The sequence below is a fragment of the Fringilla coelebs genome (assembly GCF_963513975.1).
Source record: "Fringilla coelebs genome assembly, chromosome: 1".
NCBI lineage: Eukaryota > Metazoa > Chordata > Aves > Passeriformes > Fringillidae > Fringilla > Fringilla coelebs.
The window spans coordinates 23,599,407-23,624,726 of record NC_140028.1 but is presented as its reverse complement, the minus strand read 5'-3'; the positions used below and the strand labels follow the sequence as shown (position 1 = coordinate 23,624,726).

The 25,320-nt window shown below is 39.2% G+C and overlaps 1 protein-coding gene across 1 annotated transcript in view; it reads left to right on the top strand.

The window, feature by feature from the left end:
• The window catches only part of CPQ (carboxypeptidase Q), a 147,568-nt gene that overhangs the window by 97,677 nt on the left and 24,571 nt on the right, over positions 1-25,320 (top strand). The window contains exons 6-7 of the mRNA XM_084213501.1: positions 9,721-9,812; positions 21,132-21,333. Coding sequence (XP_084069627.1) covers positions 9,721-9,812; positions 21,132-21,333 — 294 coding nt within the window. The remainder of the gene's footprint in view (positions 1-9,720; positions 9,813-21,131; positions 21,334-25,320) is intronic.

Genomic DNA, 25,320 nt, shown 5'->3' with positions numbered 1-25,320 from the left:
GCATACCTGTCCATGAGCTACTGCTCAATCTGGGGACATCTTCAGAAGTCAACGGCTGAGCTGTGAATTTGCCAAATGACAAACCTTTCCTCTTTCTCTTCCATCGCTTGAACTGCAGCCAGTGTGAGGGGTTGCCAGTGAATGCTATCTGAAGCCCTGCTTCCCCTGAAGTAGTCAGTGCAGACTCCAGGAAAGGCTACACTCCAAGGACCACCACAGCAGTGGGTTGTGATGCAGTGAACAGTTCCCTGCTCGTGCTGTTGTGTTGTGCACTGAGCTCATGTTCAGTCATGTCTGCATACTGCCTCAGACCAGGAAATTTCTGCTTGGACTGTGCCTCAAAGTGCTTCTGAGAGTCCTGTTCTTCCATGTAAGAAAACATTTGCTGTGGGGAGCTGCCAGAGCGAATACCAGCAGTCAAGTAGATGAACAGGGAACATTTTCCTTTTTCACAGCCAGGGTAGGATGGTGATAGAGCTAGATAGCTGCTAGAGTAGCTTGATGAAGGAAGAATGATTGTTGACAAAATCTAATCCCAGTCATCACACCTTTTACAGAGCTTTCCTGCATTCCTAGACGATGATGAAACGTGAAAAAGGGAGAAATGTATGGTGATGGATGATAGGCGCCATTTCTCTTCTTTGTCTATTTGCCAGCGTTAAGCTAACTGGGGCTTCATAAATCAGCTTTCCTGGGGATGTAGACACGGATCTGGCATGACCAAATTACTGCTTTATAGGAGAAAGACACAGAAAACTACAGAAATGTTTTTAAAACAATGCATGTAAGAATTTTAAGGTATGGAGTTATTATTACTCATAAGGAGTTGATTAGACAGTTTTTCCCCTTTAAAACTTATTTAAAATTGAAATTGTAACTCTCATCTGAATTATACCCATGACTAATGCAACTGGAAAACCGTTAGACAGATTTTTGTACAGTTCACTGTAGTCTTTGTATGAAGCTACATTTATGCAGTCCAAATTCACTGGCTAATATATGAGGACTAAAGATATGTGTTATTAAAAATATGATCAACAGAGTAATTACTTTTCTGCTAGTTTAATTGCAGTCAAATAAATGCAATTTTAATGTGCTTGCAAAATATTTTGTTAAACATTTTTCTGAATTTCTTGTAGTAATTGTTTGCTGTCTAGGAGATAGGTTGTGAAACATAATTAAATAACTACTTTTACAGTTTCTGGGGTTTTTTCTTTAATCAAATATGCCTGATATTACCTTCTTGTTCTTACATTCTTTTCACTTCAGCAAGGCTGAGTGTTTTATTCTGACCTTCACATTTTCAATTCTATTAAATCTTCTTGGTATGAAATATCTGCATATGCTGTTTCACTACAAATGCATTTATTCCTTCATTTTAACATTTGGTTGAGTGCATATTTAGCAAGTACTTAAATCTTCAATTTTCATATTGTGTTGACATAGCAGAGGGGTGACTACAAACACAAAAGGTTGCTGATCTGGTGGTAAATTTGGATATACAGCCCTCCATAGCAATTTTGCTCTCTGTCTTGTAGACTGCTGCTTCTCTGCAAGATTTAATTTACCCAGAAAATTCAAGAAAAAATCTGAGCTTTATATTATCTATAAAATTTTTTTAAAACCTGACAGTGCTAGCTGTTGTGTGTTATTGGTTTTGTTTTTCAAGTCTCTAACATGGTTGACATGGTGAAGTGCTGAAATCCTTCCCAAATGAAGTAAGGGGCATCTTGTCCTCACTGTCATTTTTTTTTCTAAGGTATAAATATTTTCAGTATGGAGACAGAAGTGTGCCTGCTTCATTTTCTGACTCATCAGCTCTCAGAATAGCCTAACAGATTTGTTTTGTCATCCAAAGAGTGGGGCAGCAGAGGCAGAATACAGACCCACCTCTCATTAAGATCAAACCATGTCTGATATTTGTAATCCCATAGAGTGTGGGAGTGGGCCCCACATTGCATCTTCTGCTCCACAGTTTGATGAGATCACAAATACCCTTAAGGAAGAATGTTTTCCTGAAGAGGAATAAAGTGTGTTTTAAACATGGACAGTGTCTTATTCCTTTTGTGGGACTCAGAGAACACGTTTACAGGACCAGAGCTAGGCTAGGCATGGGGTAGAGGACTTCTCTGCTGACTCTGCACTTGGCTTTTTTACACAGGCAAGTTTTTTTTCCTTTTCTTCTCCTTTTTTTCTTTTTCCTTCTTTTTTTTTTTTTTTTTGGTACACATGATTTGTAATGGCTTCATGGCACTACACGAAACAGTTCTTAGTTTGAAACCCCATGTGCAGACAAGCACATTTGGCAGTACTTCTCAGCTGAAGTGCCCCTCAGCTGTGCTGCCAGGTGGCAGGAAGGTGTCCACAGAGAAACCCCCTCTCTGGCACTGTTGTTGCCTGACTTGCAGCCCATAAGCACCAGGCTCTGGGCTCGGCTTCCCTCTTCTCTCCCTCACCTCCCCAGTCAAAGGGCTTAATGCATGTTATTTTTAGTTACCAGACTTGCAAATCCTTCACAGATTTCCCCTCCAGTCTTGTATACCCAGCTCCTTCCTTGACATTTCCTCTTGGATATTGCCTTGCTTTTTAAAAATAAATCTATCTAAAACCTCTCACATTTCCCTTCTCCACTCTTCTGTAAATCTGCCCTTCTGTCATAAGATCATCAGGCTCCCTAAAAACAGAAAAAGAAAATTGCTTGTGTAATCTCAGTGTCTTGCTGCACTGCTGTTAAGGCTGCCAGTGCTCTGCAAGTCCAGTCTTTCCCTAGGCTGGCTCACCTTGGGCACTGCAGTGCCCCTGTGCCCTCTTTGAAGGGCCTGTCCAAACAGCTGCTCACAGTCAGTGCCAGTGGCAGTCGTGTCCTCTCCAGCCCCAAAACATGTTTCTGAGCAAGCTGACAGCCCCAGGCAAGGCTGAGCTGCAGTATCCGGCTTGGCTCATCACTCCGCTTTGATTTCCCCCTCCCAAGCCCCAGACCTGACCATTTTCTGTCTTCCTGCAATGCTTCATCTCTTCTGCTCCAGACCTCATTTCTCCTTACTCCAGACTTTCGACACTCTGAGGTTTGCTTGCTTCCCAGTGCTATTTTTTGCAGTGCTTTGTCCTCGGTGCCACAAAAAGAAGCTATCAACAGACAAAAATCAAGGAGATTGCACTGCATTAGACTGGTTTAAGAAGAAAAGAAAGACAGTTTCCAAAGCTAAAAGCTGTTTCCCATGTCTAATTTGAGCCTCACTAGAGAATTAGAAATATGTTATAATCAAGGTTTAAGAAGTACTAAAAGGGTTTTTTTCAGCTGTTCTTTGCCTTGTTTTTGGAAGCTTTTAACTTCGAAGCTCTGCGAAGAAGAACTTGAGGGTACTGATTGGTGAGAGGGAGGACATGACCTGGCAATGTGAACTTACAGCCCAGAAAGCCAAATATGTCCTGGGCTGCATCCAAAGCAAGGTGGCCAGCAGGGTGAGGGAGGGGATTCTGCCTCTCTGGTCTCCCTTTGTGAGACCCCACCTGTGCTGCATCCAGCTCTGAGGAGCCCAGAATAAGAAGGATGTGGACCTGCTGGGGTGAGTGCAGAGGAGGGCCATGAAGATGATTAGAAGAACAGAGCAGCTCTCCTAATGAGGAAACGCGGAGGGAATTGCAATTGTCCAGCCTGGAGAAGAGAAGGCTTAGGGATGACCTGATTGTGGCCTGAAGGAAGTGCACAAGATGAGGAGAGTCTATTTAGGAGAGCATGTAGTGACAAGGCAAGGGGCAATGGCTTCAGACTTAGAGAGGAGGTTTAGATTAAATATTTGGAAGGAATCCAAATTCCTTGGGTGAGGTGGTGAGGCACTGGCACAGGTTGCACAGAGATGTTGCTAATGCCCTGTCTCTGCGAGTGTTTAAGGCCAGGCTGGATGAAGCTCTGAGCAACCTGACCTAGTGAAATTGGAACTAGATGATCTCTAAAGTCCCTTCCAACCCAAACCATTCTATGATTCTATGATCTTCTTTGTGAAATCATTATTTGTCACTCAATTAAAGAAACAATTTCTTCTTCAATAAACGAGTACACAGGTATGTCTCTGCACCACTAGTTAGATCAATTGTTTGAACCATAGAAGGCTTGTGTTTCTAACAAGAGTGAAAGCCAAGATCCTTCTGGTTTAGAATGAAGATTTCTTCTAGAGGAAGAGGAAGAAAGGAGTCTTCAGAAGAAAAGTCTGGACATCTTCAATGAACTGTGTTATTACTATCATCCTATTGATTACAGCTTATTTCTGTATGTATATTCTTTGAAATTAGGCAGGGAAACATGTTGCTAGTGGTAAGAGCTTTTTCTCTTCCTTACCCATACCACAGGATACATAAATCAGGTATTAGCAGATTGTACCACTGTTTTTGATGATGAGTTCTTATCTTCTTCAGCAAAATGTGGAATACTAGTTTTAATTTTATTTTATGCTGTAAAATGGAAATTCCAGGTGTTTTATGAGAAGTGCATGCGTGATTGAAATATCTCAACTAATGACACTCAGGAAATCCCCCATGTGTAATCAGCTCCAGACTTGAAAAAGGTAGGGAATGTAATAAGAATTAAAGAATGTCAGCAACAACTTGGTAATTTTTTCATATAAATACTTATAAAATATTTTTGTATTAATACCTTTTAAACAAATTCCAAGCCACAGGGTAACCGTGCAGAAAAGGCCATAGCTTATGTATATTCAGTGCAGCAGAGGAATACTTGAGGATGATATATCTGTATATACCTCTCCCTAGTAGCTCCTAAAGCAAGTACATTAGTGACTCCCTAAGTCACTAATGTATTAGAAGTAGGAGAATTTAGAGAATAGTTTGGGTTGAAAAACATCATTAAAGGTCATTTAGTCCAACACCCCTGTAATGAGCAGGAACTGCTTCAACCTGATCAGGTTGTTCAGAGCTCTTTTGCATCTGACCTTGAATTTCTTCAGAGATGGGGCATCTACAATCTCTCTGGGCAACCTGTGACAGGGTTTCATTGCCCTCACTGTAAAAAGCATTTCCTTAGATCTAATCTAAATCTACCCTCCTTTAGTTTAAAGCCTTTGCTCCTTGACCTTATTGCCACTTTTTAGGTGCTAAAAAGTCTGTCCCCATTTCTTGTTGATTCCTTTCAGTTACTGGAAGGGTCCTCTAAGATCTCCCTGGAGCCTTCTCTAGTCTCAGCCTTTCCTCATAGGAGAGAAGTTCCATCCATCTGATCATCTTTGTGACCCTCCCCTGGACCCACTTAAACATGTCCATATCTTCCCTGTGCTGAGGACTTCAGGGCTGGATGCAGTACTCCTGGTGAGGTCTCACCAGGGGAAGTAGAGGGGCAGAATCACCTCCCTTGATTGGCAGTGCAATTTATTCTACTTTATGCTTTATGGCTTTTCTAGGCCATTTTTGCAGGGTCTTAGGAATGCATTACTTCCTTGTTTTGCTTGTTTGTGTGCATGGCTTTTGCTTTCCCTATTAAATTTTTAGCTTTTATCCCCCTGATTTTCTCCCTTCTCCCATTGGTGGGGGAGTGAGCAAGCAGCTGTGAGGGACTTGGCTGCCAGCTGAGGTTAAACCTTGACACCTGTTAGTCTACTCACATCCATTTGCAGTTTGCTTGTATGCCTCATATAAGCTGAAAAGCTATGTGATTTGCTTGTGTGTGATCCCAGTGCCTTGATTTGCAGGGAAAATATCTATTTTTACAAAGGTGAATGCTTTTTATGGTTTTGTAAGCTGGTCAGTCTTAAAATGACACTGAAGAAGCCTGTTAGCCATCTACACACTGTCTTCTTAGAAAATATTTTGTCTTTGTGATCCTCCCCATCAGTAAGGATTTATGTTTATAAAGTAGGAAAATAGTTACTGAAGGAAATTTTGTGTTTATAGTAATATAAACTGATACAGTATACTGATCTCGATTTTGATTTAAAAAAGATGATTCAAGTTTTCCTTCCTGACTTGTAGGCTATATTGAGAATGAAGTGGGTTTATTTTTCTGCTTTACATGTGACAGGCCATTAGGATTTGTCTCTACATGTACAAAATGTTACATTTCAGTTTTGCTGTGTGGGAATGTCTCAATTCTGTCAAGCATGAGCCAGACATGTAGGACATAAAATTCAGGTCTTGCTGCTGTTATCTGTGAATGTGGGCAATCTAAGATGATTTAAAAGAAACAGAAAATAGAGTCAATAAGCACACATTGGTATGACAGAAGTGTTTGTGGTACCCAAGAAGAAGGAAAGGATAGCAGGCACTCCAGCACAGAGGGAGTGTAATAGAGTAGGTGTCCTGCTGTGCTTGCTGCAGATGTATCCTTAGTCATAGATCGACCATATAGATGTTTTTATTTCATTCGTGATTCCACATGCCCATAGTATCTTTTATGCTTGAGATAAACCATAAGAATATAGAGGCTGATCACCAAAATGCTCTTTTGTGGTAAACTATGATTTTATTTCAGTTAAGGGCAAGGTAGAAGGGAGAAAAAAAGATAATATATTTTTCTAAAACACTGGAGATTTGGAAATTCATCTGTAAGGTTTTTCTTCTGATAGCCTCTTTCTTTTTAATACTATGTAATAAGTCATTTATTCAAATAACAAGGAAAGAGGCACAATTTTATTTGTGTAACAGTTTTCCTTCATTTTAAAATTGCCTACCCACCTTTCTATATGTTGCACCCATCATAAAACCCATTCAGTTTTCTAGCCCAATTGCTATTTTATCATGTCTTTTCAATATATATTTGGGCTGCGATCTGAAAGACTTTTGATTTTGTGAAGATGATACCTTGCTGAGGAACCAGTAGATTTTAAGAAGCAAACCAAAGTAGATAAACTTACTTTGAAAAACTTTGGTAACTTGAAAACAGTACTTCAATTTTTTTCTAATAAAAACATGCATTGAGAATATTCTCAGCAATTTTACTTCTGTACAATAGATTCATTTGCTGTTCTTTGGCCAGATTAGCTCTGTTTTTAATAAGAGGTAGATAAATAGTTATCACTTTCAGATTAAGATAATGAGGAAATTAAATTTTCCTCTGTAGACTTTGTTTGTATTTAAAATAACTGCCTCCATAGCTCATGTATTTTTATTTTTTTCAAGTTGCCCATTTAAATTCAGTAGAACAGACAAATGAATTTGCTGACAGGAATCTGTGAGATGGGAAGAGCCGATACACCACGTCCCAGACTGGAAAGACCAAAGCTCAGCAGGGCTTTTTTTATTTCCCCAGCTTCGACAGACAGATGCAATGATGGGGGAAAGCCATAAGAATCTCAAATATCTTTTCCACAAGTGAGCTGTGATCATCTCCAGCCCCTGGAGAGTGGGAGCTGAGGTTACAGCCCGTCTGAGCCTACCATGAGGATGCCCTGATCACTGGCCCAAGTCCCACTTAGGGCAGTAGTGGCAGACTAAAGCAGCTTGATTTTTGTCTGGGAGGAGCCAGAAGATGCTGCTTCCCTGTTTTAAGCATTTGTCTCGGTTTGGAAAGACAGGAGTCTGCCAGGGAAGCCAGGAGCCTCCCCTGACATGGAGAATGTAAACCCTCCCCACCCCTCTGAATTGCTATAAATTTTAAATTAAGGGGCTCTCAGGCAAAGATACGGGAGCAGGAAATAACAATTCTTTTATAGGGAAGAAAATAAAAGGATAAAATAAACAATGCAGTACACTAGAACAACACTGACAGAGTCAGAACTCAAACCTGACACTCAGTTGGTCAGGGTGTTGGTAGCAGTCCTTCTGGAGTGTCAGTGGTTCTGCTGGAGCAGAGATCCTGTGGAAAAGGGTGTAGTCTTCCTCCGAAGATCCAGTGGGAGGAAGAGGCAGCTGCTGCTTCTCTGGGGAATCCAGTGCAGAAGCTGTGCAATTATTCCAGCGTCTCCAGATTATATCTGGGTAGCAATGCTTGGCTCCTCCCTCTGGGTGGAGCTTCTCACAATGGGATGCTATAATTCTTATCAGTCATGCAGTGACATTCAAGAGCCTGTTATCAGCAGATGTCCCCTCCCGAGGGAGGAGTGATTGTGATCACTCAGAGAGAGAGATAAGGCAAACTGCCCACTTGACAAAAGATACCTGCTATACAGATGGTAATAGAATACGTCTTGCCTTGCAATCTGGAACATTATTTCTCACCAAAGCTACGCTTACAGGCTTGGTGTGGTGGGCTGGAAATTGGACTTCACTTTGCATTTTTTGATATGACAAATAAACCTCCTTTTTCCACTTTGCAGGGCTGCTGGAACCATACTACAGCACTGGCCTCTATGTTTTATACCAGCACTTCTTTTTTACAGCCACCTCTTCTAACCAAGCTGTTGACACATTTGGGGTTATTTTGGGCTTAAATTTTTCTGACTTCAAACTGGGAGCTATTTTATTATCTCAAATTTACCTCATAAGCCATCTGACTAATTTGAAAAGCAAAGAAGGCTAATCCTTTACTGTTGTGATTTAGGAGAGCAGGGAATCTACTGGGAGGTGTGCAGAAGGTTGTCTTTAAAGTAATGAAGTTTGACAGCCTATCTGTTTACAGTCAGCAGATCAACATTCAGAAAATACAGCTTTAAACTTGTTTGCACTTTATGAAATATTGGAAAATCTTTTGTTCAGATTTGGGGTATTCCTTCTATATTCTGCCTTCAGTTTGAAGGATTGCTAGCATGTAGTTTAGAGAAGAAATGTGCAGATCATATTCATTGTGTCAAAAGAAAAGAATTAATGGAGGTCAAGTCTATTGGCAGTCTTCATCCATTTCAGTTAGGAAATGAAATAAGTTTTGATAATGATACTGATATTATTTCTCTTCAGCATGATAGTGTGTGTGGTACTTTATCACTTGTGATAATCTCATGTTTTTTCTTTATTTTTTTCTCTAACAAAATTAGCATTCCACTGCACAGAGAAGAGTTTTCTTTATCTGTTTGCTCTTCCATGCTCTCAAGTTTCTCTCAATGTATTAATTTATGAATAGAAACAACCAAATAAATAGAGGGAAGCAACTTTTATCTGATCAGTTCTACCATGGCAAAAATGGCTTCAAAATATATCTGAGAACTTATCTTTCTGATTGAGCTACCATAGCAAAATAGAAAATGGCTTTGTGTTTGCCTTGTTTCAGGAAGTCGTGCATACATTTAGCAGCTGACTCTTTCAGATTCCAAAGCACAGATTGCTGCTTTTCATTTCTCTGATAAAAAGCAAAATGATATTACATAGCTCCTCAGTTCTTGAAATTGATAAACATTTCTCATAAAAATCCAGCAGCTCATTTTCAATTAATTGTAATAAATTAACCATGACAAAGCAATGGTAGTTTTCATGAAAATTGGATCTGGATCTGCCACGAGTGGATATGTATTACTTATGGCAGACCACCACAAGGACAGCAGCACATGTTTTAGAAATCTATCAAGGTAGTTACTTTCTGGTGAGGTTTTCAGTGTGTCCCTGAAATGTGCTTCTCTTGTGCTACTGCAACTGGCAGCAGCACCTCAACTGCCCACTTCTTCCTCATTTGGGCTCTCTCCCCACACCCCAGTCTTTCACAGAAAAACCCACGCTTGATATAAGTTGTGTTTGGTTTGTGGAGATACAGGCTTTTCATCCAATGGAGGCTGGAGATCAATGCAAAAAATGCTGAAAATATATCTGTATTTAATACTAAAAACAATATTAAAAACTGTGTTTTAGGACTTCGTCCGAAAAGGACACTGCGCTTGGTGCTATGGACAGGAGAGGAGCAAGGAGGAGTAGGTGCCAAGCAATACTATCAGTTGCACAAGGTAAATATGTCTTTTCACCATTTTCTTGACAGCACTTTTCTCCCCAGTCTTATGACTTGACTCCTATTTTTGTCAAGATGTTCATCGTAATATCTCACCAAAACCGGTGATTCCAGTTCTGCCTGAAAGTATATTTTCTGGGTTTAATCATAAATGTAAACCTAATTTTACATTTAACAATAAGCCATGCAGCCACACGTGTGCCTGTTCCACTTGACCTAAGATACTTTGTCAGAAACGTGTTCTGAAACAGATATTTCATGATGATATCTGCCATAGCTTTCAAACATAGCTAACCTTCTGAGAATTAAGGATGAATGGTCCGCATATGTTTGCAATATAAATAAATTTTGTTTGCCCTATGTATTTCTGCTTCATTGCATTTTCCCATAATATTTTACAATGTAAAACATAAAATAATACAAAGAAAAGTATTTTCTACCTTATCTTGATAGTGTGTAGTCTATAATGTACTTACCAATTGTAAGTTTTGTGGGATCTGGAACATCCTAAAAGGTTGATTTCTGGTGATGCAAAGAACACACAAACTCTATGACTTATGGCTATGAGGATAAAAATATAACATCTATCTCTCCTGCCAACAGCTGCCATTTCAAAATACATCATGAGATAAAGGACAGTTGCCAAAACTATTTTGGAGATGAGTCTTTGGAATATGTGTGTGTTTGAGTGTTTTTTCCACAGAAAAATTATGCTTGAATAATTATACCTGCATAGTAGAATATACAGAATAGTTTATACCTGTATAACTATTCTAAAGTAATCTTTTATTCTTCTCCCTAATTAAGTAGTATAACTCTCAACAATGGCTAATACATCCAAGGCAGAGGCAAGGTGAATGCAAATGTGCCTAGGAAGTTACCTTTTCTACAACAGCATGAAAGCAGACTTGCAAGCAATTCTTAAGAGCATTTTTTAATGCTAGGCAACCTATCCAAGCAAATAAACGGAAACCTCACTTTGAATCAAATTCATTGTGACGAACCAAATTAGATCAACTTGCATCTGCAGTAGTTGTCAGAGATAGGTTTAGAGCAGTTAGAGTTTTCTGACTAATTGATGAGTAATCAAATATTTCCCACTAACTAGTTTCATATTGCTAAGAAGTATATTTAGCTGCCTATGTATAGTGTTGTACCTCCTTGTATCTCCAAATTACAGGGATAACTCAGCTCTGTCATTTATGTTGGAAGAGGTACTCCTGAGCTTGCTTTCTCAGCTTCAGGGAGGTGACAGTTTATATATGTTAAGGACTCTGGATTTACCACTGGTACTCTGATATTCAGCAGGATTAAATAGAATAAAATATTGGAATAAGTAGCACATGAAAGGGATGCTTCTTATGTACAGAACTGCATTTTGGAGGAGCTGGAAGGATGTTCTGTGCACACCACTCATCAGAAATGTATCTGAAGATTTACCTCTGTAGATGTCCATGTTGGACATAAGATCCATCCTATGGTGGTGATGTCAGCAACACAGGAAATTGTCTCATGTGTGTCTCATCTTTTTCCAAAATGGCTTTCTTTCACTGTTGTCTCAAAGATTTCTATTTAGAAATAATACCAAAAAACAGACCTAAGGATCAAATAGGGAAATATAAAGCAGGCTGAGTGTTGGTTGCAAGATATTTGGTTACTTTGCTTTTAAAATGTTGAGACAAAGATGTGTCTCAGTTCTTGCTCTGCTGGTGAGATTCCATCTGGATGTTGTGCTCTGCAAAGAAAGCCCTGTCTGACTTAACAGTTTGCAATTTACATGGAGAATTTAAGCAGAAATGACATCCGTCTGTTGTTTGTTGTTCTTGTTTCCTCCCTGCCATGTGATCTGGCATAATTATAAATCGATTTGACTATAGGATGTTGCATTACTCATAATAATGAAATAAAGTTGATTAATACTGTACATTAAATTTAGCATGAAAAATAACCTTTTAATGATTTACTTGCTCAAATTTCTGGCAATTAGGATAGTATGGCACACACATTGATGGTAATGAGTACAAGTTAAATAAGAGTGGTATTTAAAGATGCCTTGTAAAATGAAAGACAGCCTGTATGACTCATCTACATAGCTGGACTTATGAGTTTAGTTTGCTACAAACAAGTAGAAATATGAATGCAGTAATTCAGCACAGGCAGACATGGATTTCCTTGGCATAGTAAATTACCTCCTCATGTCAGTGGAAATGTGGCAAAGGAGAAGAAATGAAGACAATATAGTACTGGACAAGTACAGATGCTCTTATTTTGTCACTTATTTATTATTTCTTTCAATTTAAGTTCAGGTCCTCCTTCCTCATCCATCATTGTAGGTTGTCACTGCTAGAGAGTGGATAAGTTACTGCAGAAATAACTGAGATAGCAGCATAGTGGTTTTACTATGGTGCCAATAATTAACACGTATCCCCATGTAATAGCATTATTTATAACACTCAAGTTTTTCTCTAGATCCCAGTATTATAATTTCTGATTATTAAAGCTAGAGATAGAGTATATTTGCTGTTCAGAGCTTTATGAGAATTTAAGAGCTGCCATATTTGTTGATCAAAAGCTCTAGTGCTCTAGACAGTCTAGTGCTGTCTCCTGTTTCTGATAGCATCCAGTAAATATGTGCTTAGGAAAAGTATATTTGCCCAACTGCAGTCAGGTGAAGCTCAGACACATCCATTACCCACACAACCATGCTTTTGGTTTATCAAATGTTTTTCTGGAGAGCATCACATGGTCCTCATCCATTGTTTTCTTTGCATGATTTTTCTAAGCCATTTCCAAGAGATGAAAGCCCTGTATATTCCAGCAGCTTTAGTGCTTTCATTAGTGCAAGGGTACCTGCCACTACCAGGACATCACAGAGCACCTGCTCAGTCTTGACCAGTCTTGAGGGGTAGAAGCCTCTTGGGGTAATTACCAGCACTTTTGCTTCCAAAGGAGATACCTATTGAAGTGCTCACTGCTTTTAGCTCTCAGCCAATAATTAGATTTAATCCCAGACTAGAAAAATAGCTGATTTTCCCTAAAGATCCTTATCTTGATAAAGAGCAGTGAAATTAAAGGATCTAAGTTCAAATCAGACTGTAGAGCTTGGAGTTTGACACTACATATGAAGTCTTCTTCCAGTGCTTAGTGTTGTGTGACCCAATTGCTGAGTAGGGCTCTTCTGTACAGACAATACATGAAATAGCTTCAGAATCATAAAACATTGCAACACTGCTTTCTCATACAAGTCAAATTGAAGAACTAGAGGAGCATAATGCTAGAAGGCCTCATGATGCAACTCTTCAGTACAGATTCTGCTGCAACCTTTGCCGATGATACCTGAGTGCCCTTGGCCAGGGTTAAGTTTTTTGTGTGTTTACTCTTATGCTGTCTTCGTGAAGGGAGAAAGAAATATATGTAATGAAGTGTCTCTCCTCCTTTTCATTCAGCTTTGGACCAGATTCTGTGAAAGGTCTGTGTACCATGAAACAAGGTTACAGTTATTTACCCAGCTGAATTAAGGGACTATGAATGACTGATAATATTTATTTTGGAATAGAAGTATTGCGTACAATCTCTTGGGAAAGCAAATATATTTTGTAATGAGAAGACTAAGAAATCCTAGGCCATGTTCAAATTTACTTTAGTAACTTGATTGTGATCACTGGAGACATTAAGATGTTATTAATTCCATTCAAGCCCCATTACAGAAGGCATTCTCAATATTTCTGCATGTTGATATTCTTATATTAATGATATTTACAGACCTTACCTCAATTTTTGGTGCAAATACCATACAGTATTTTAACTTTAGTAAAGGTTTAACTACATTAAAAAAAAAATCAATCACCAGTGTTTTTTATGGTTTCTTTTTTGTATTACCAACACCTGATATTTTGTTCAAACTGTGTCTGCATGACAACAGGACTTTCTGAAATGCTGGCATTTATTTCATGCTAGTTTAAGTACTCTTTGTTGATGATCACACAAGATTTCTACTGTGATTTGCTAATGCGTTGCTTTCTCTAAGAAGAAAATATCAATATTTTCTCTAAGAAGAAAATATCACTTTCTGGTGAAATGATTCTTCGGAAAATATTGTCTCCTTAAAACCATAGTTTTCAGAAGACTTTATATTCTGAGGTACCAAGTATTCTGGTGAAGTGTAAGACATGAATTTGTGTCTGATTTGAGCCAAACATATAAAGGACTTTATTGGGGATTCTTTTATGCCAGGAAAATGTGTTGACCGTTAGCATTTTGACTTTCCTCAGGCAATACTCTCTATAATCAAAAATTACATAAAATTATTGCTGCCTTTTTAGGCCACTGATGTCCTGTTGATTCCTTTCATTGCAAAGGGAAAGAAATGCAGAAAGAGTAAAATGTCCATTTGCAAAACTACAGAAAGAATCACATTGTGTTCTCCAGTACCACAACAAGCAGTAGCACCACTGACTATATTAAGCACAGTAAAGACAGCATAGTGTCAGAATTCTCTTTTACACCAGTTCTAGGTCCATGGGAATTTCTAATTCCCTGGTATTTAGGAATAAACTTTCTCGTGAAAGCTGCACAAGAAAGATTTTGCTAAAGCACAAACCCAAGTTTATTCCTTACACTGCCTAAAGGATGGAAGACCCCAAATCAGTCATGATAGCGTCTCCTGGATATCTAGTCTTCATTCCATGTAGATAAGATTCTTACATGTCTAGTGTCAGAAAAACTTTTCTCTGTGCATCTTTCTTCTCTTTCTCTCAGCAGAGCTGCCAGTTGAATCTGGTAGAGATTCTGATAGAGAATCTCCTGAGGATCACTGCTTCCAGCGCATGCTTCAGGCAGATTCACCCATCCACAGGTCCTTGGTCCATTGGGATGTTCAATTGTAAGAAAGTTGGCTTCCTCCTGTAAAAACTCCCTGCAGCTGTGAAAGATGTAGAAAATTATGTATGTGCTGTGATAATTTCTAAGGTGCTGCAAACCTATTTTCACTTATCTTTTGTTGAAAGTTGCAGAAGTACTCATTAGCTTCCCAAAAGAGTAATGTGGTTTACATCTTTGTTTGAAAGATGTAAACCACAATTTTTTTTTATTTTGGCATTGCTGCCTATTTTCTAGTGAAAACCTGAATCCTGTCAAAAAAAGACAGTGGTGGGATGGTCATTCAGAGCCATAGACATTGTTTTGATACCTTTGCATTTGAGCAGTAAAAGGTCTAAAGTTATGGAACATCTTCCCGAAGAGAATTTATCTTTGATATGCCCATTTGTAAAAGAAAAAAAAAATCTCCCAAGACAAGGCTTCAGGCATACCTTACTTAGCCTGCTGCCATGTTCAGAGCTCTCTGCTTTCTCTTGTCTGTCATCCCAGGGAACTTACAATACTGAATGGTCATCTCTGTGAGTGCTGGGAAATCATCACAGGGGAAACAGACGTGGTATTGTACAGGGCAAGACATGGCAGTAGCATGTTTTTACTGAGTGAAGTGCTAATAAGTACATGACCAAATTGCTCCAGGGACTTTTGTCATTGGCTTCTCAGAGGTCAGAACTTGTAACTGTCCTACAGAACAAACCCCTAAACCTGTAGGCTTTTTTACATACTGCTTTCCCATAAAATGTAGCAGAAGAATATTTTATCTTGTAACAAAAGGATGAGCCTTTTTGTGCCTTGTCATCTAGGAAAAATTGTGCTTCTAAATCTTCAGCTTTACATCAGCTTTCTCCCATGTAATGATGGGATAATTTACAAAAATGAATAACTCACAGTGTTCCAGATTTTCCCTGTCTTCATTCAAAAAGAGTGTAAATGGTATGATCACACTTGTGGTTGGCGTTTATTATGGCTTGATGCTGGTGCATCTCTGCTTCCTAACAGCTGTTGTGGTGTTTTTTCTCTAGTTTCAATTTATCCTGTTTTGCTTCATTAAATTACCTCCATACAAAACAGCAACTCAAAATTACACTACATCATGTTTATATATTATTGAATACTTAGAAGATGTTATTTATCTTTCTCTTTTTTTTTTTCTTTCTAGCTGTCACATGCATTTAGGTGTTTCCAGTGTTTTTTCTTGTCTTTCCTGTAGTCTTAGTTGCCAGCCTAAAAAATCTGGATGCTGATTTAAACGGTTTTTTAAGTACTGCAAGTGGGATGACCACCACTTCCCTGTGAGTTCTACAACATGGTTGCCATGCTGTACTTGTTTCCTGACTGCTCTGGGACAAATACTGGAATACAAGTGTTGTTGTTTCTTAAAGTGTAAATCAATATCAGAAAGCTGAAAACACAATGTCAGATTAACTGATGTCCTTTATCACTGGAACAAATGAACCATTAGTCAAGTGCTTTGTCGTTACAGACTTTGGTATTTTTCCTGTAAAGTGGTGATTCTTCTCAGTGGAACAAAAAAGAAAACCAGTAAATGAGCTGTTGGACAAGTAATACTCTATTTTAAACAGCCACAATGTACTGAAGGCTTTTAGGATAGTTGTTCCCTGCATTAAACTTTCAGGTATGATCCAGCTTAAGCTGAGTAAGAGGGATTGCTGTCTGTGACTCGATGGATTAGTCATGAGATACTGCAGTATAGTTTAACATCTGAAAAGAATTAACAATTGGGATTTTGACTCAATAAGTAACTATTGTAAGGTATACCTGCTAGAAGAAAGATCTTTCCTACCAACAGAAGTACCAGATGTACATATTACAAGGGTTTGTTTTCTTAGTGGAAGGAGTTTAATGTAATTACAGGCTAAATGACAGACCCCAGAAGGTGGGACATTAATCACTGGCACAGGGTCTAGTTAGAGGCCTGTCACTGGTGGTGTCCCCCAAGGTTCAGTACTGGGCCCAGTATTGTTCAGCTTTTCAGCAATAACTTGGGTGAAGGGGCAGAGGCCTCCTCAGCAAGTGCCCCAACAACACAAAGCTGGGAGGAGCGGCCGATAGCCCCGAGCGCTGAGAGCCCTTCAGAATGACCTCGGCAGGCTGGAGAGAGGGCACAGAGGAACCAGCTGAAATTCAACAGAGGTGAGGGCAGGTCCTGCACCTGGGGAGGAACAACCTGCACCAGTATAGGATGGGGGTGACCTGCTGGAAAACAGCTTCATGGAGAGGGACCTGAGGGACCTGGCAGACAGCAAGCAGACCATGAGCTAGCAGTGTGCTCTGAGAAGGCCAAAGGGATCCTGGGGTGCTCTAGGATGAGCACTAGCAGCAGGTTGAGGGAGGTGATCCTGCCCTTCTCTGCAGACCTGGTGAGGCTACAGGTGGAACACAGCATCAACTTCTGGGCTCCACAGTACGAGAGATCACAGAATCACAGAATCACAGAATTTCTAGGTTGGAAGGGACCTTTAAGATCATTGAGTCCAACCCATGTTCTAACAGTTCAACTAGGTCATGGCACTAAGTGCCACATCCAGTCTTTTTTTGAACACATCCAGGGATGGTGACTCCACCACCTCCCTGGGCAGATGATTCCAGTATTTGATCACTCTTTCTGTGAAAAACTTCCTCCTTAATTCTAGCCGGTATCTCCCTTGGCACAGCTTGAGACTGTGTCCTCTTGTTCTCTCTGTTGTTGCCCGGAGAAAGAGACCGACCCCCAGCTCACCACAGCCACCCTTCAGGAAGTTGAAGAGAATGATAAGGTCACCTCTGAGTCTCCTTTTCTCCAGGCTAAACAATCCCAGCTCTCTCAGTCGCTCTTCATACGGCTCGTGTTCCAAGCCCCTCACCAGCCTTGTTGCTCTCCTTTGGACACGCTCAAGCATCTCAATGTCCCTCCTAAACTGAGGGGCCCAGAATTGGACACAATACTCAAGGTGTGGCCTTACCGAAGTTCCTGGATCACACAGAGAGTGAAAAAGATAAGGTGAGAAGACAAGTGAGAGAGGATCTCGTAAATGTCTGTAAGTATCTGAAGGGAGGGTGTCAAGAGGATGGACCAGGTTCTTCTCAGTGATGCCGAGCAATAGGACAAGAGGCAATGGGCAGAAGATAATGCACAGGAAACTCCACCTGAACATGAGGAGGAACTTCTTTACCTGTGCAGGTGCACTGGAACAGGCTGCCCAGAGAGGCTGTGAAGTCTCCTTCACTGGAGATATTTGAGAACCATCTGGACACAATGCTGTGCCATGTGCTCTGGGATGGCCCTGCTTGAGCAGGGAGGTTAGACCAGATGACCCTCTGTGCTCCCTTCCAACCTCACCTGTTCTGTGATTCTGTGATTTCATGTTATCAGGTTTTTGCCTTAGAGATTACAAGTACTTATATTTTTAGTTCTGCTTAGCAGACACAAAAGGATAGATTGTTTATAGAGAAAACAGAAATAAAATGAATTAAAATTAAAAACTTAAAAAGGAGAAGTATTGGTAAGGATTGTGCCTAATTGTGTATTCAATGAGAATAGCAAGCTATAGAAAGCCAATTTTCCCATGCAGTATTTATTGTAATATTTCATTTAAAAATTCAATTGAAGAGCTAAACATGACATAATAAAGACAGATGACCTCCTCTGCAACAGAGTCATAAGAAGGCAAAGGATAAAAGTCTCTTTTGATGTTCAGAGAATTAGGCAGCAGGTTACATAGAGAAGTTTTAATTTTCTGGTACGTACCAAGAGAAGTGGCACAATATCAAGATGCAGCAGATGAGATTACTTTCTGAAAAAAATACCTGCTGAGTTTAAAATGCTTATTTAAATGGTAAATTCCCTAGGAGAATGACTGAAAGAAGCAGCTGAGCCTGCAATTATTTTTTAAAATCTGTCTGGTTTGTTTGTTCCTTTGAATTAGTCAAGGGGAAGGTATGGTCTCACCTCACTTTGTTAGTGGTAGATATTCCTGCATCATAGATGGCAAATGATGTCAAAGCATCTTTACTATTTTTAAGCAGTATATTTTAAGCATGTTTTCCAGCATGTGTTTCTCTCTGTGTAAGTAGAAATGCCAATGTAGATGTACAAAAATGGGAACAGGGAAGCCAACCTAACTTTTTTTAAGACTGCAACTTTCAAATTTGATGGTGAGTAGTTTTATAAGTAATCCTATCTTCTAGTGGACCCAATATGGAAAAAGCTTTCTCAAGGACACGTGGTATTTCAAGTAGCTGTAACCTGTTTCTTTTTTGTTCCCCAGTGAAGTCCGTTTCTCTCCCTAGGGTGTCCTGTTTTCATGCCTCTCCAGCACGTTCTCAGAACTGAATAGCTTTCTTACAGAGCAACAGTATGGTGTAATGTATTGTGGGCGGTTTGTTTACTCAGTTTCATATTAGAAACACATGCAAACATTTATGTGAGAAAACACAACTGAAGAGCACAGCAATTCTGCAGTAGTAACAGTTTATGAAGTTCTTGAACTTAGGAATTCCATTGTTTTGAGTGATAAGAGAGATTTCTTTTAGGTGTCCATGTTGATCCCATGCTCACTCTTCTCTTTACTTCACTGCCCTTCCCCTGGCCTTATTGCTTTCCTCATTTCAGCTGCTCTAAAAATGGACAGAAATCCTGCTTTGGAAACTCAACCAAAGAAGCTGAGTACCACAGCATCATATTTATGTAGGGCTCACTACACTTAAGTTAGCTTTTACTGGCAATTCAGAAGCACACTGAAATGTGTGTTGTCTTTATTAAGTCATTCTCCTTGGGCATATGATAAATAAGATTTATATTTTGAGACATTCTTTTTATTATATCTGTGGCATTGGAGCATCACTGGTCCCTCTTAGCCTGCAGTGAGCTTTTCTTGGCCTGCTTCTCTCCCACTCTACTCAGTCTGTGAATTATGATTCATGTTGAAGCTCATAATCTCAGGACAGCATTTGATGATAGGCCTAGACACCATATGTAGCCTAATTATTTACATTTAATCTTTCACAAAATGAAGATGTTTTTCACTGTTTAAAAATGGTGATTGCCAACAAGGTGACAAGACTGGTTATTTGCACATTGATTTCCAGTAGTTAAATGGGTGGATAAATTGGTTACCTTAAGGTATTATAACATCTACAGTTTCTTTATCATGCAAAGATTTTATATTAAATTTTTTAACTACTGGATATATTTCTAAGTTTAAAGTAAATAGCTCTGCTCTGTTAGAATTGTTTCACTCAAAAGAGAAGAGTTTTGGGAAAGTGTTAAACAGTTCTTGGCAAATTGTATAAAGGGCATCTGCAAACTTATGTGAATTATTCACAGCCACCTGTAGTACATATTTTGGTTTATATACAGAAAAATGTAAAAGAATTATTTATTGAATTGTAGGCTTGTATACGCTGGTAGTGACATGGATCTGTTAGTTGCTGCTATCACATATCCCTTGTAATGATTTTCTTGTAATAAATAACCCATGGCAGCCATAAAATTCAGTCATGAGATCTGGGCATAGGAGTAAAACCTGCAGTAGGTTCTCTTAGTCACATGCAAGGGGGCCTGAAGTATAGCTTTTTTTTTTTTGCCTGACATGACCATAAATCCTTCCTAAAAAGTTTTGTGCCTCTCCAGATCTCATTTTTTAAATGACATCTTCATTCATGTAAAAACACTATGTATTTGATTCAAATTAGACCTTTGTAACTGAGCAATCTAAGCAAATATGGTAAGTAAATAAATTGCTAATATTTGTTCTTTTAGGTTAAAAGATTCTTCCAAGTACACACTAAAAGCAAATATTATGCTGCTTGTACACAAAATCTTACCTTTCATGTTTCTTGTGAGGATTTACCTTGGAAGCACAAATTTTCCTTAAAATAGATATTATTCCTTCAGGTCTGGGGGAAAACCTTGGCATTTTAATCCTCCAATCGATATCAGAATTGACTATATGCTATATTGAAAATAATGTGTTTCTGAACAGGCAGCAGCTGGCTTTTAAACAGGCTGTTCCTCACAGTCTATGAAGGCTTTGGATGCCTCCAATTTTAAAGCCAAAGGACCACTACAACAGAATTTCAGAGTCTCAACTCTGAGAAGAAAGGGAGAGCTGCAAATGAAAGCTGCAGTATGGTGATGATGGCTTACCTTTCTAGGTGGCACTTCAGAAATCTGAAAGCAAGTATTAGGGAACAGCAGAACAGTCATGTTGTGGGTCCTACAGAATATCGGTGTCTCGGAATATAATTTGAACGGTTTCAGCCATTTCCATACAGAAAGACAAGCTCATTTATGCTTACATGCACACGTTCACAGGAAGCATTTCTCTGCTTCTGAAAACAAATTTGCTGAGGTATGCTCACAAAGACACCTAGAATCCAATATATGATGCCAGCTAAAATAACAACCACAGCATAATACCTTCTTTTCTTGCATGTTTAGGAAAATATCTCCAACTTTGATATTGTTATGGAGTCTGATGAGGGCACCTTCCAGCCATCTGGACTGGGTTTTTCTGGCAGTGCTGAAGCCCGGGACGTTGTGAAGGAGATCATGACTCTGCTGCGGCCCATCAATGTTACGCATGTTTACGACCCTGCAGATGGAACAGACATCGCTTACTGGATGAGAGATGGGGTGCCTGGTGAGTGTCCCTGGAGCCTGGCAGGGGACACTGCTCCCACTCAGCGCTGCCACATCACAGGGGTGGTCCCGTGTTTTCAAAGTACCTAGAAATTCTTTCTCCCAGAGAGTAAAATTTACCATAGGCAAAATGCATAAATGTTAAAAGGTGACCAACAGAAATAGGACACAAAGTGCATTTGAGCTGCAGTTTAATAATGGTATAGATTATACGTAGAATAAAATGCCTAAAATCTTCTTTTCGGCTTTAAGGATTTATAATAATTAATCCCAGACTGGTGGTTTATAAATAGTAAACCAAGGCAGAGGGGAATTCTCCAATACAGAAGAAATATTTTTTTAATTATTATTAGTTTTACTTTGAAATTCAGGACTTTTTCTCTCCATTTTATATGCTGGAGAAACAATGTTTTTGAGATGTGACATTTAAAAAGCTATGAGTCATTAAAGTGTGATAAAGGGGTAAAATTCTGAAAAGTTTGAAGTAGTTTAGGGGTTTATTTCGAGGATTTTATCTGTTTCCAAGTGAGGAGCAGGTTATTGGCAAAGAAACTTGTGAGCTGTGAGAGAGATCCACCACTGGCAGCTCCCCCATGCAGGAGACCCCCCACACTAGCACAGAGGCTTTCAGAGCACAGGAATCCCAACCAGAGGCCAGCCTGAGTGAAGCCTTAGTGAATTTCCACTTGAATAATAGTAGAAAGAAAAGTTTCATAACAGTGGTACTAAAAAAGTTATGATCACTTTTAAATTTTAAGGTTTTCTCCTGTGTTTTACGGCTGAAGTAGGCAGGCACATTTCTCATGCTAGTGTTACTACTTGCTACTATATGCTTAGAATCTTTTAATATTTAATTAACTGCTGTTTCTTACCTTGTGGAAGAGAGTGAATCATGGAATATATTATTCTTATTTATGGTCAGAAACCTTTGCTTCTCACTCAGGGTGTGCCGAGATACCATAAAGTTGGCTGCTTCGATAAATGTATGGATGTCTAATTTTGAAACAAAAATATCTATACTGGGCAAAAAGTATGGATGAATGGATATTATTAAACAGTTAGGAATTCAGCTTCTGTCCTGCTCTCTGGGTGAAGTGGAATCCGTTCAGTACCATGTCATGCAGCTGTAACAATGGCGTGCTGAGTTGACTGGAGAGGCTGTAAGCACTACTGAGAGGCTGTGGCCAAGCATCAGCCTGGAAGAGCCTGTGAAAAGATGTCTGGTCCAGAATTTCAGACCAACATATCTGTCTTGTAGGTGGAATAGAAGAACTCACCACTCAGCCTATGTTTAGAAAATGCAAGGGTATCAGAATTATTTCCTAGGTAAGGTGCTGGGAGCATTCCAGGGGGTTCTTGGGGACTTGCCTTGTGCTTCCCATCTGAATGTGACAGATTATGGAAGAAGAGAGAAAAATTTAACATTCAAATGCCTTATTTTCAGTTGATGATATGAGTGGTGCTTGTGATGGCAGTGGGTGTTGAGCTCTTGCACACCACTTCTCATCAGCTGTGGTGCACCTGGAGCATAAGCAGCTACAGCTTGCCATGGTCCTCTTGATTAGTCTTTGGGCTACTCAGCAGGAGCGATGCAGGAAAAAGCCCTCTCCCATGGACATCTGTACTCCTCAGAAAGCATAAACTATGAAAAATATAAACCTTGGGAATATAAACTCAGCCTTGGGAAAACATGAATACACCAGAACCAAGACTTCAGTTTTTAAATAAATCTGATTTGTTTTCCTATTAAGAATTTGTCACTTTAATTGATGGTGGAATTTTTTTTTCTGCCTGTAGCTTTGGTTCATTTAACTTCCTGTTAAGCAGATAGCAAAGTGTTCTTGCAGCATAAAGGAACACTGATTCTTTTCTTCATAAAGCCCTACTGAAAAGAAATTAGCTCCACTAAAAGAATTTTGGCTGCTTTAGATTGTATTTCATGCTGTTCCAGGGAGAAGTGTAAGACATCTTCTAATCTTCATGCCTTGTCTACACTATTCTCCCTGCTTGAATGAGACTTTATGATATATAATAACATTGAAACAAATTGAACACTCTGTAACAGCTTTTATAATTATGTTCAATTTAAACAAGCAGTCAAGTGTTGACACTTCATCAATTTTATTTAAATATTTTCTTGAAAATATGCTTGATGGCTTTGTTTCTGCAACAGGGAGACAAAATATGGTGTACTTCTTGAACAGTTAGAATGGTTTCTGACAATTTCTCCTGAGTTTTCCCCTTTTCAGTGTGAAATAGATTCCATCTTATTAGATGCTCTTAATATTCTTCGCCTACATCTTTTGGTCTGAAAGATCCACAGAGGGCAACACTAAATGTGTTTTTCAGAACTGTTCATAGCTGAGGTAGGCAAAGAGACTGTAGCTTCTTAATCTCTGCTATTTTGAGCATGTTTATTTTTGATGGACATGCAATGAAATGCTACTAAACAGCAGTGATTATTCTGAGATTTTAGGATGAGAGAGGCCATGAGTTCAGAGTCCTTAGCAAACCAGAGACTGAAGCCTAAATAATACCTCTAAAGCACAAGCAATGTGATCTGTACCCAACACGGCGCTCTGGTTCTTTGTGGCTGCAGAATGTTAGAAATATTTGTCAGTGGCCTTTACATTGGATTGTTTTGAGAACAGTTCAGCCCAGCAGAGAGGAATGTCTGGTGTTGTGGTTTTGCACTGATAGCCAGTTTTCAGTTACTGAAAATATTTGTATAACATTTGTTTTGCTTTTTCATTAAGCATAAATCAGAGGAAAGGGGTGGGGGGGGGTTTGGGGTGTTGTATTTTATGATGTGGTTTTACAATTTGAGGTGACCATTGACTGCTCACTTAATAATTATGCAATTATGTTCCTCATCTTTTTTTAAAGTGTTCAATTCCATATTTTTTTTTAATTAGGGATGTATCCAGATAGTGGCACATAAAGCTGTTCCTTTGCAACACTAAATCCCAGATTAAAATTGGCTAGAATTTGCAGATATAAGTGGGAAGATAGGTTGATTTGCCTTATTTATTGGGTTTGTTAACATACTTTTTCACAACAGGTTTCCTCAGTGTCTGAAAGGGTTAAAAAATTATTAAACAAGCCCTGCTAAATCAGTGCTAGGATATTCTTGTTGAAAAAGTGAAGTATCTGATGATCACAGATACTTGATGATGACCAAAATTCTCTGAACGTGATTTAGGGCAGTTCCTAAGGTAACAGCCCTGGGTCTGGATCAGCCTTCCCTGCAAGAATCTGAGAAGGGGGGATGAAGCGGTTTTATTTGTATTATGAAACCCAGTAAACATTAGTTCAGCTTTAGGTGTTTGGGGAGATGAAAACAGGTGCTTTTGTATTTTTGCAAAGAAGTGGCTGTTGTGACACATTATTTCCAGGAAAACTGGTTCAAGGATGCTCCTTTCTGCTTGTCAGGGTGGTTATCTGTTGCTGCAGTGCTTATGATGGGAACAATTGTCTGTTAGGAACTGAGCTGTATTTGAGATCAAGCTGACCCCGGACATCAAACAACTCCCCAAAGGCATGTTTCAAGTTCTCTTTTAAAAATCAACCAGTGGCCTAAAGGTGAAACTCCTTTTACACTATCACTTTGAACCTTGATGTTTGTTTGTGTTTCTCTGTCTCCACAGCGACTTGATGTTTTGTTACACTGCATAAAAGGAAGAATTGTTCTTCCAGAAATTAATAAACCAGTAGTCCATTTAATTTTAATGTTTCTTCAGAAATCAAAAATTCATTGCTAACCCAACCTATTAGTCATTCAGATGTGGCAAACAAAGACTATAATATATAACTTCTTTCCTTTTTGCATGTTCATTGTGCTTTTTTATTACCTTCATCTAAAATATGCTGTATTTTGGCCTGAGACACTGGATTTTGATTCGGATTATTTCCCTCTGTATTATGTAAGAGGTTAAATCTACCCCTTTTCTGGAGCATGCTGCCCTCTCTTACCCCTGTCCCCATCATC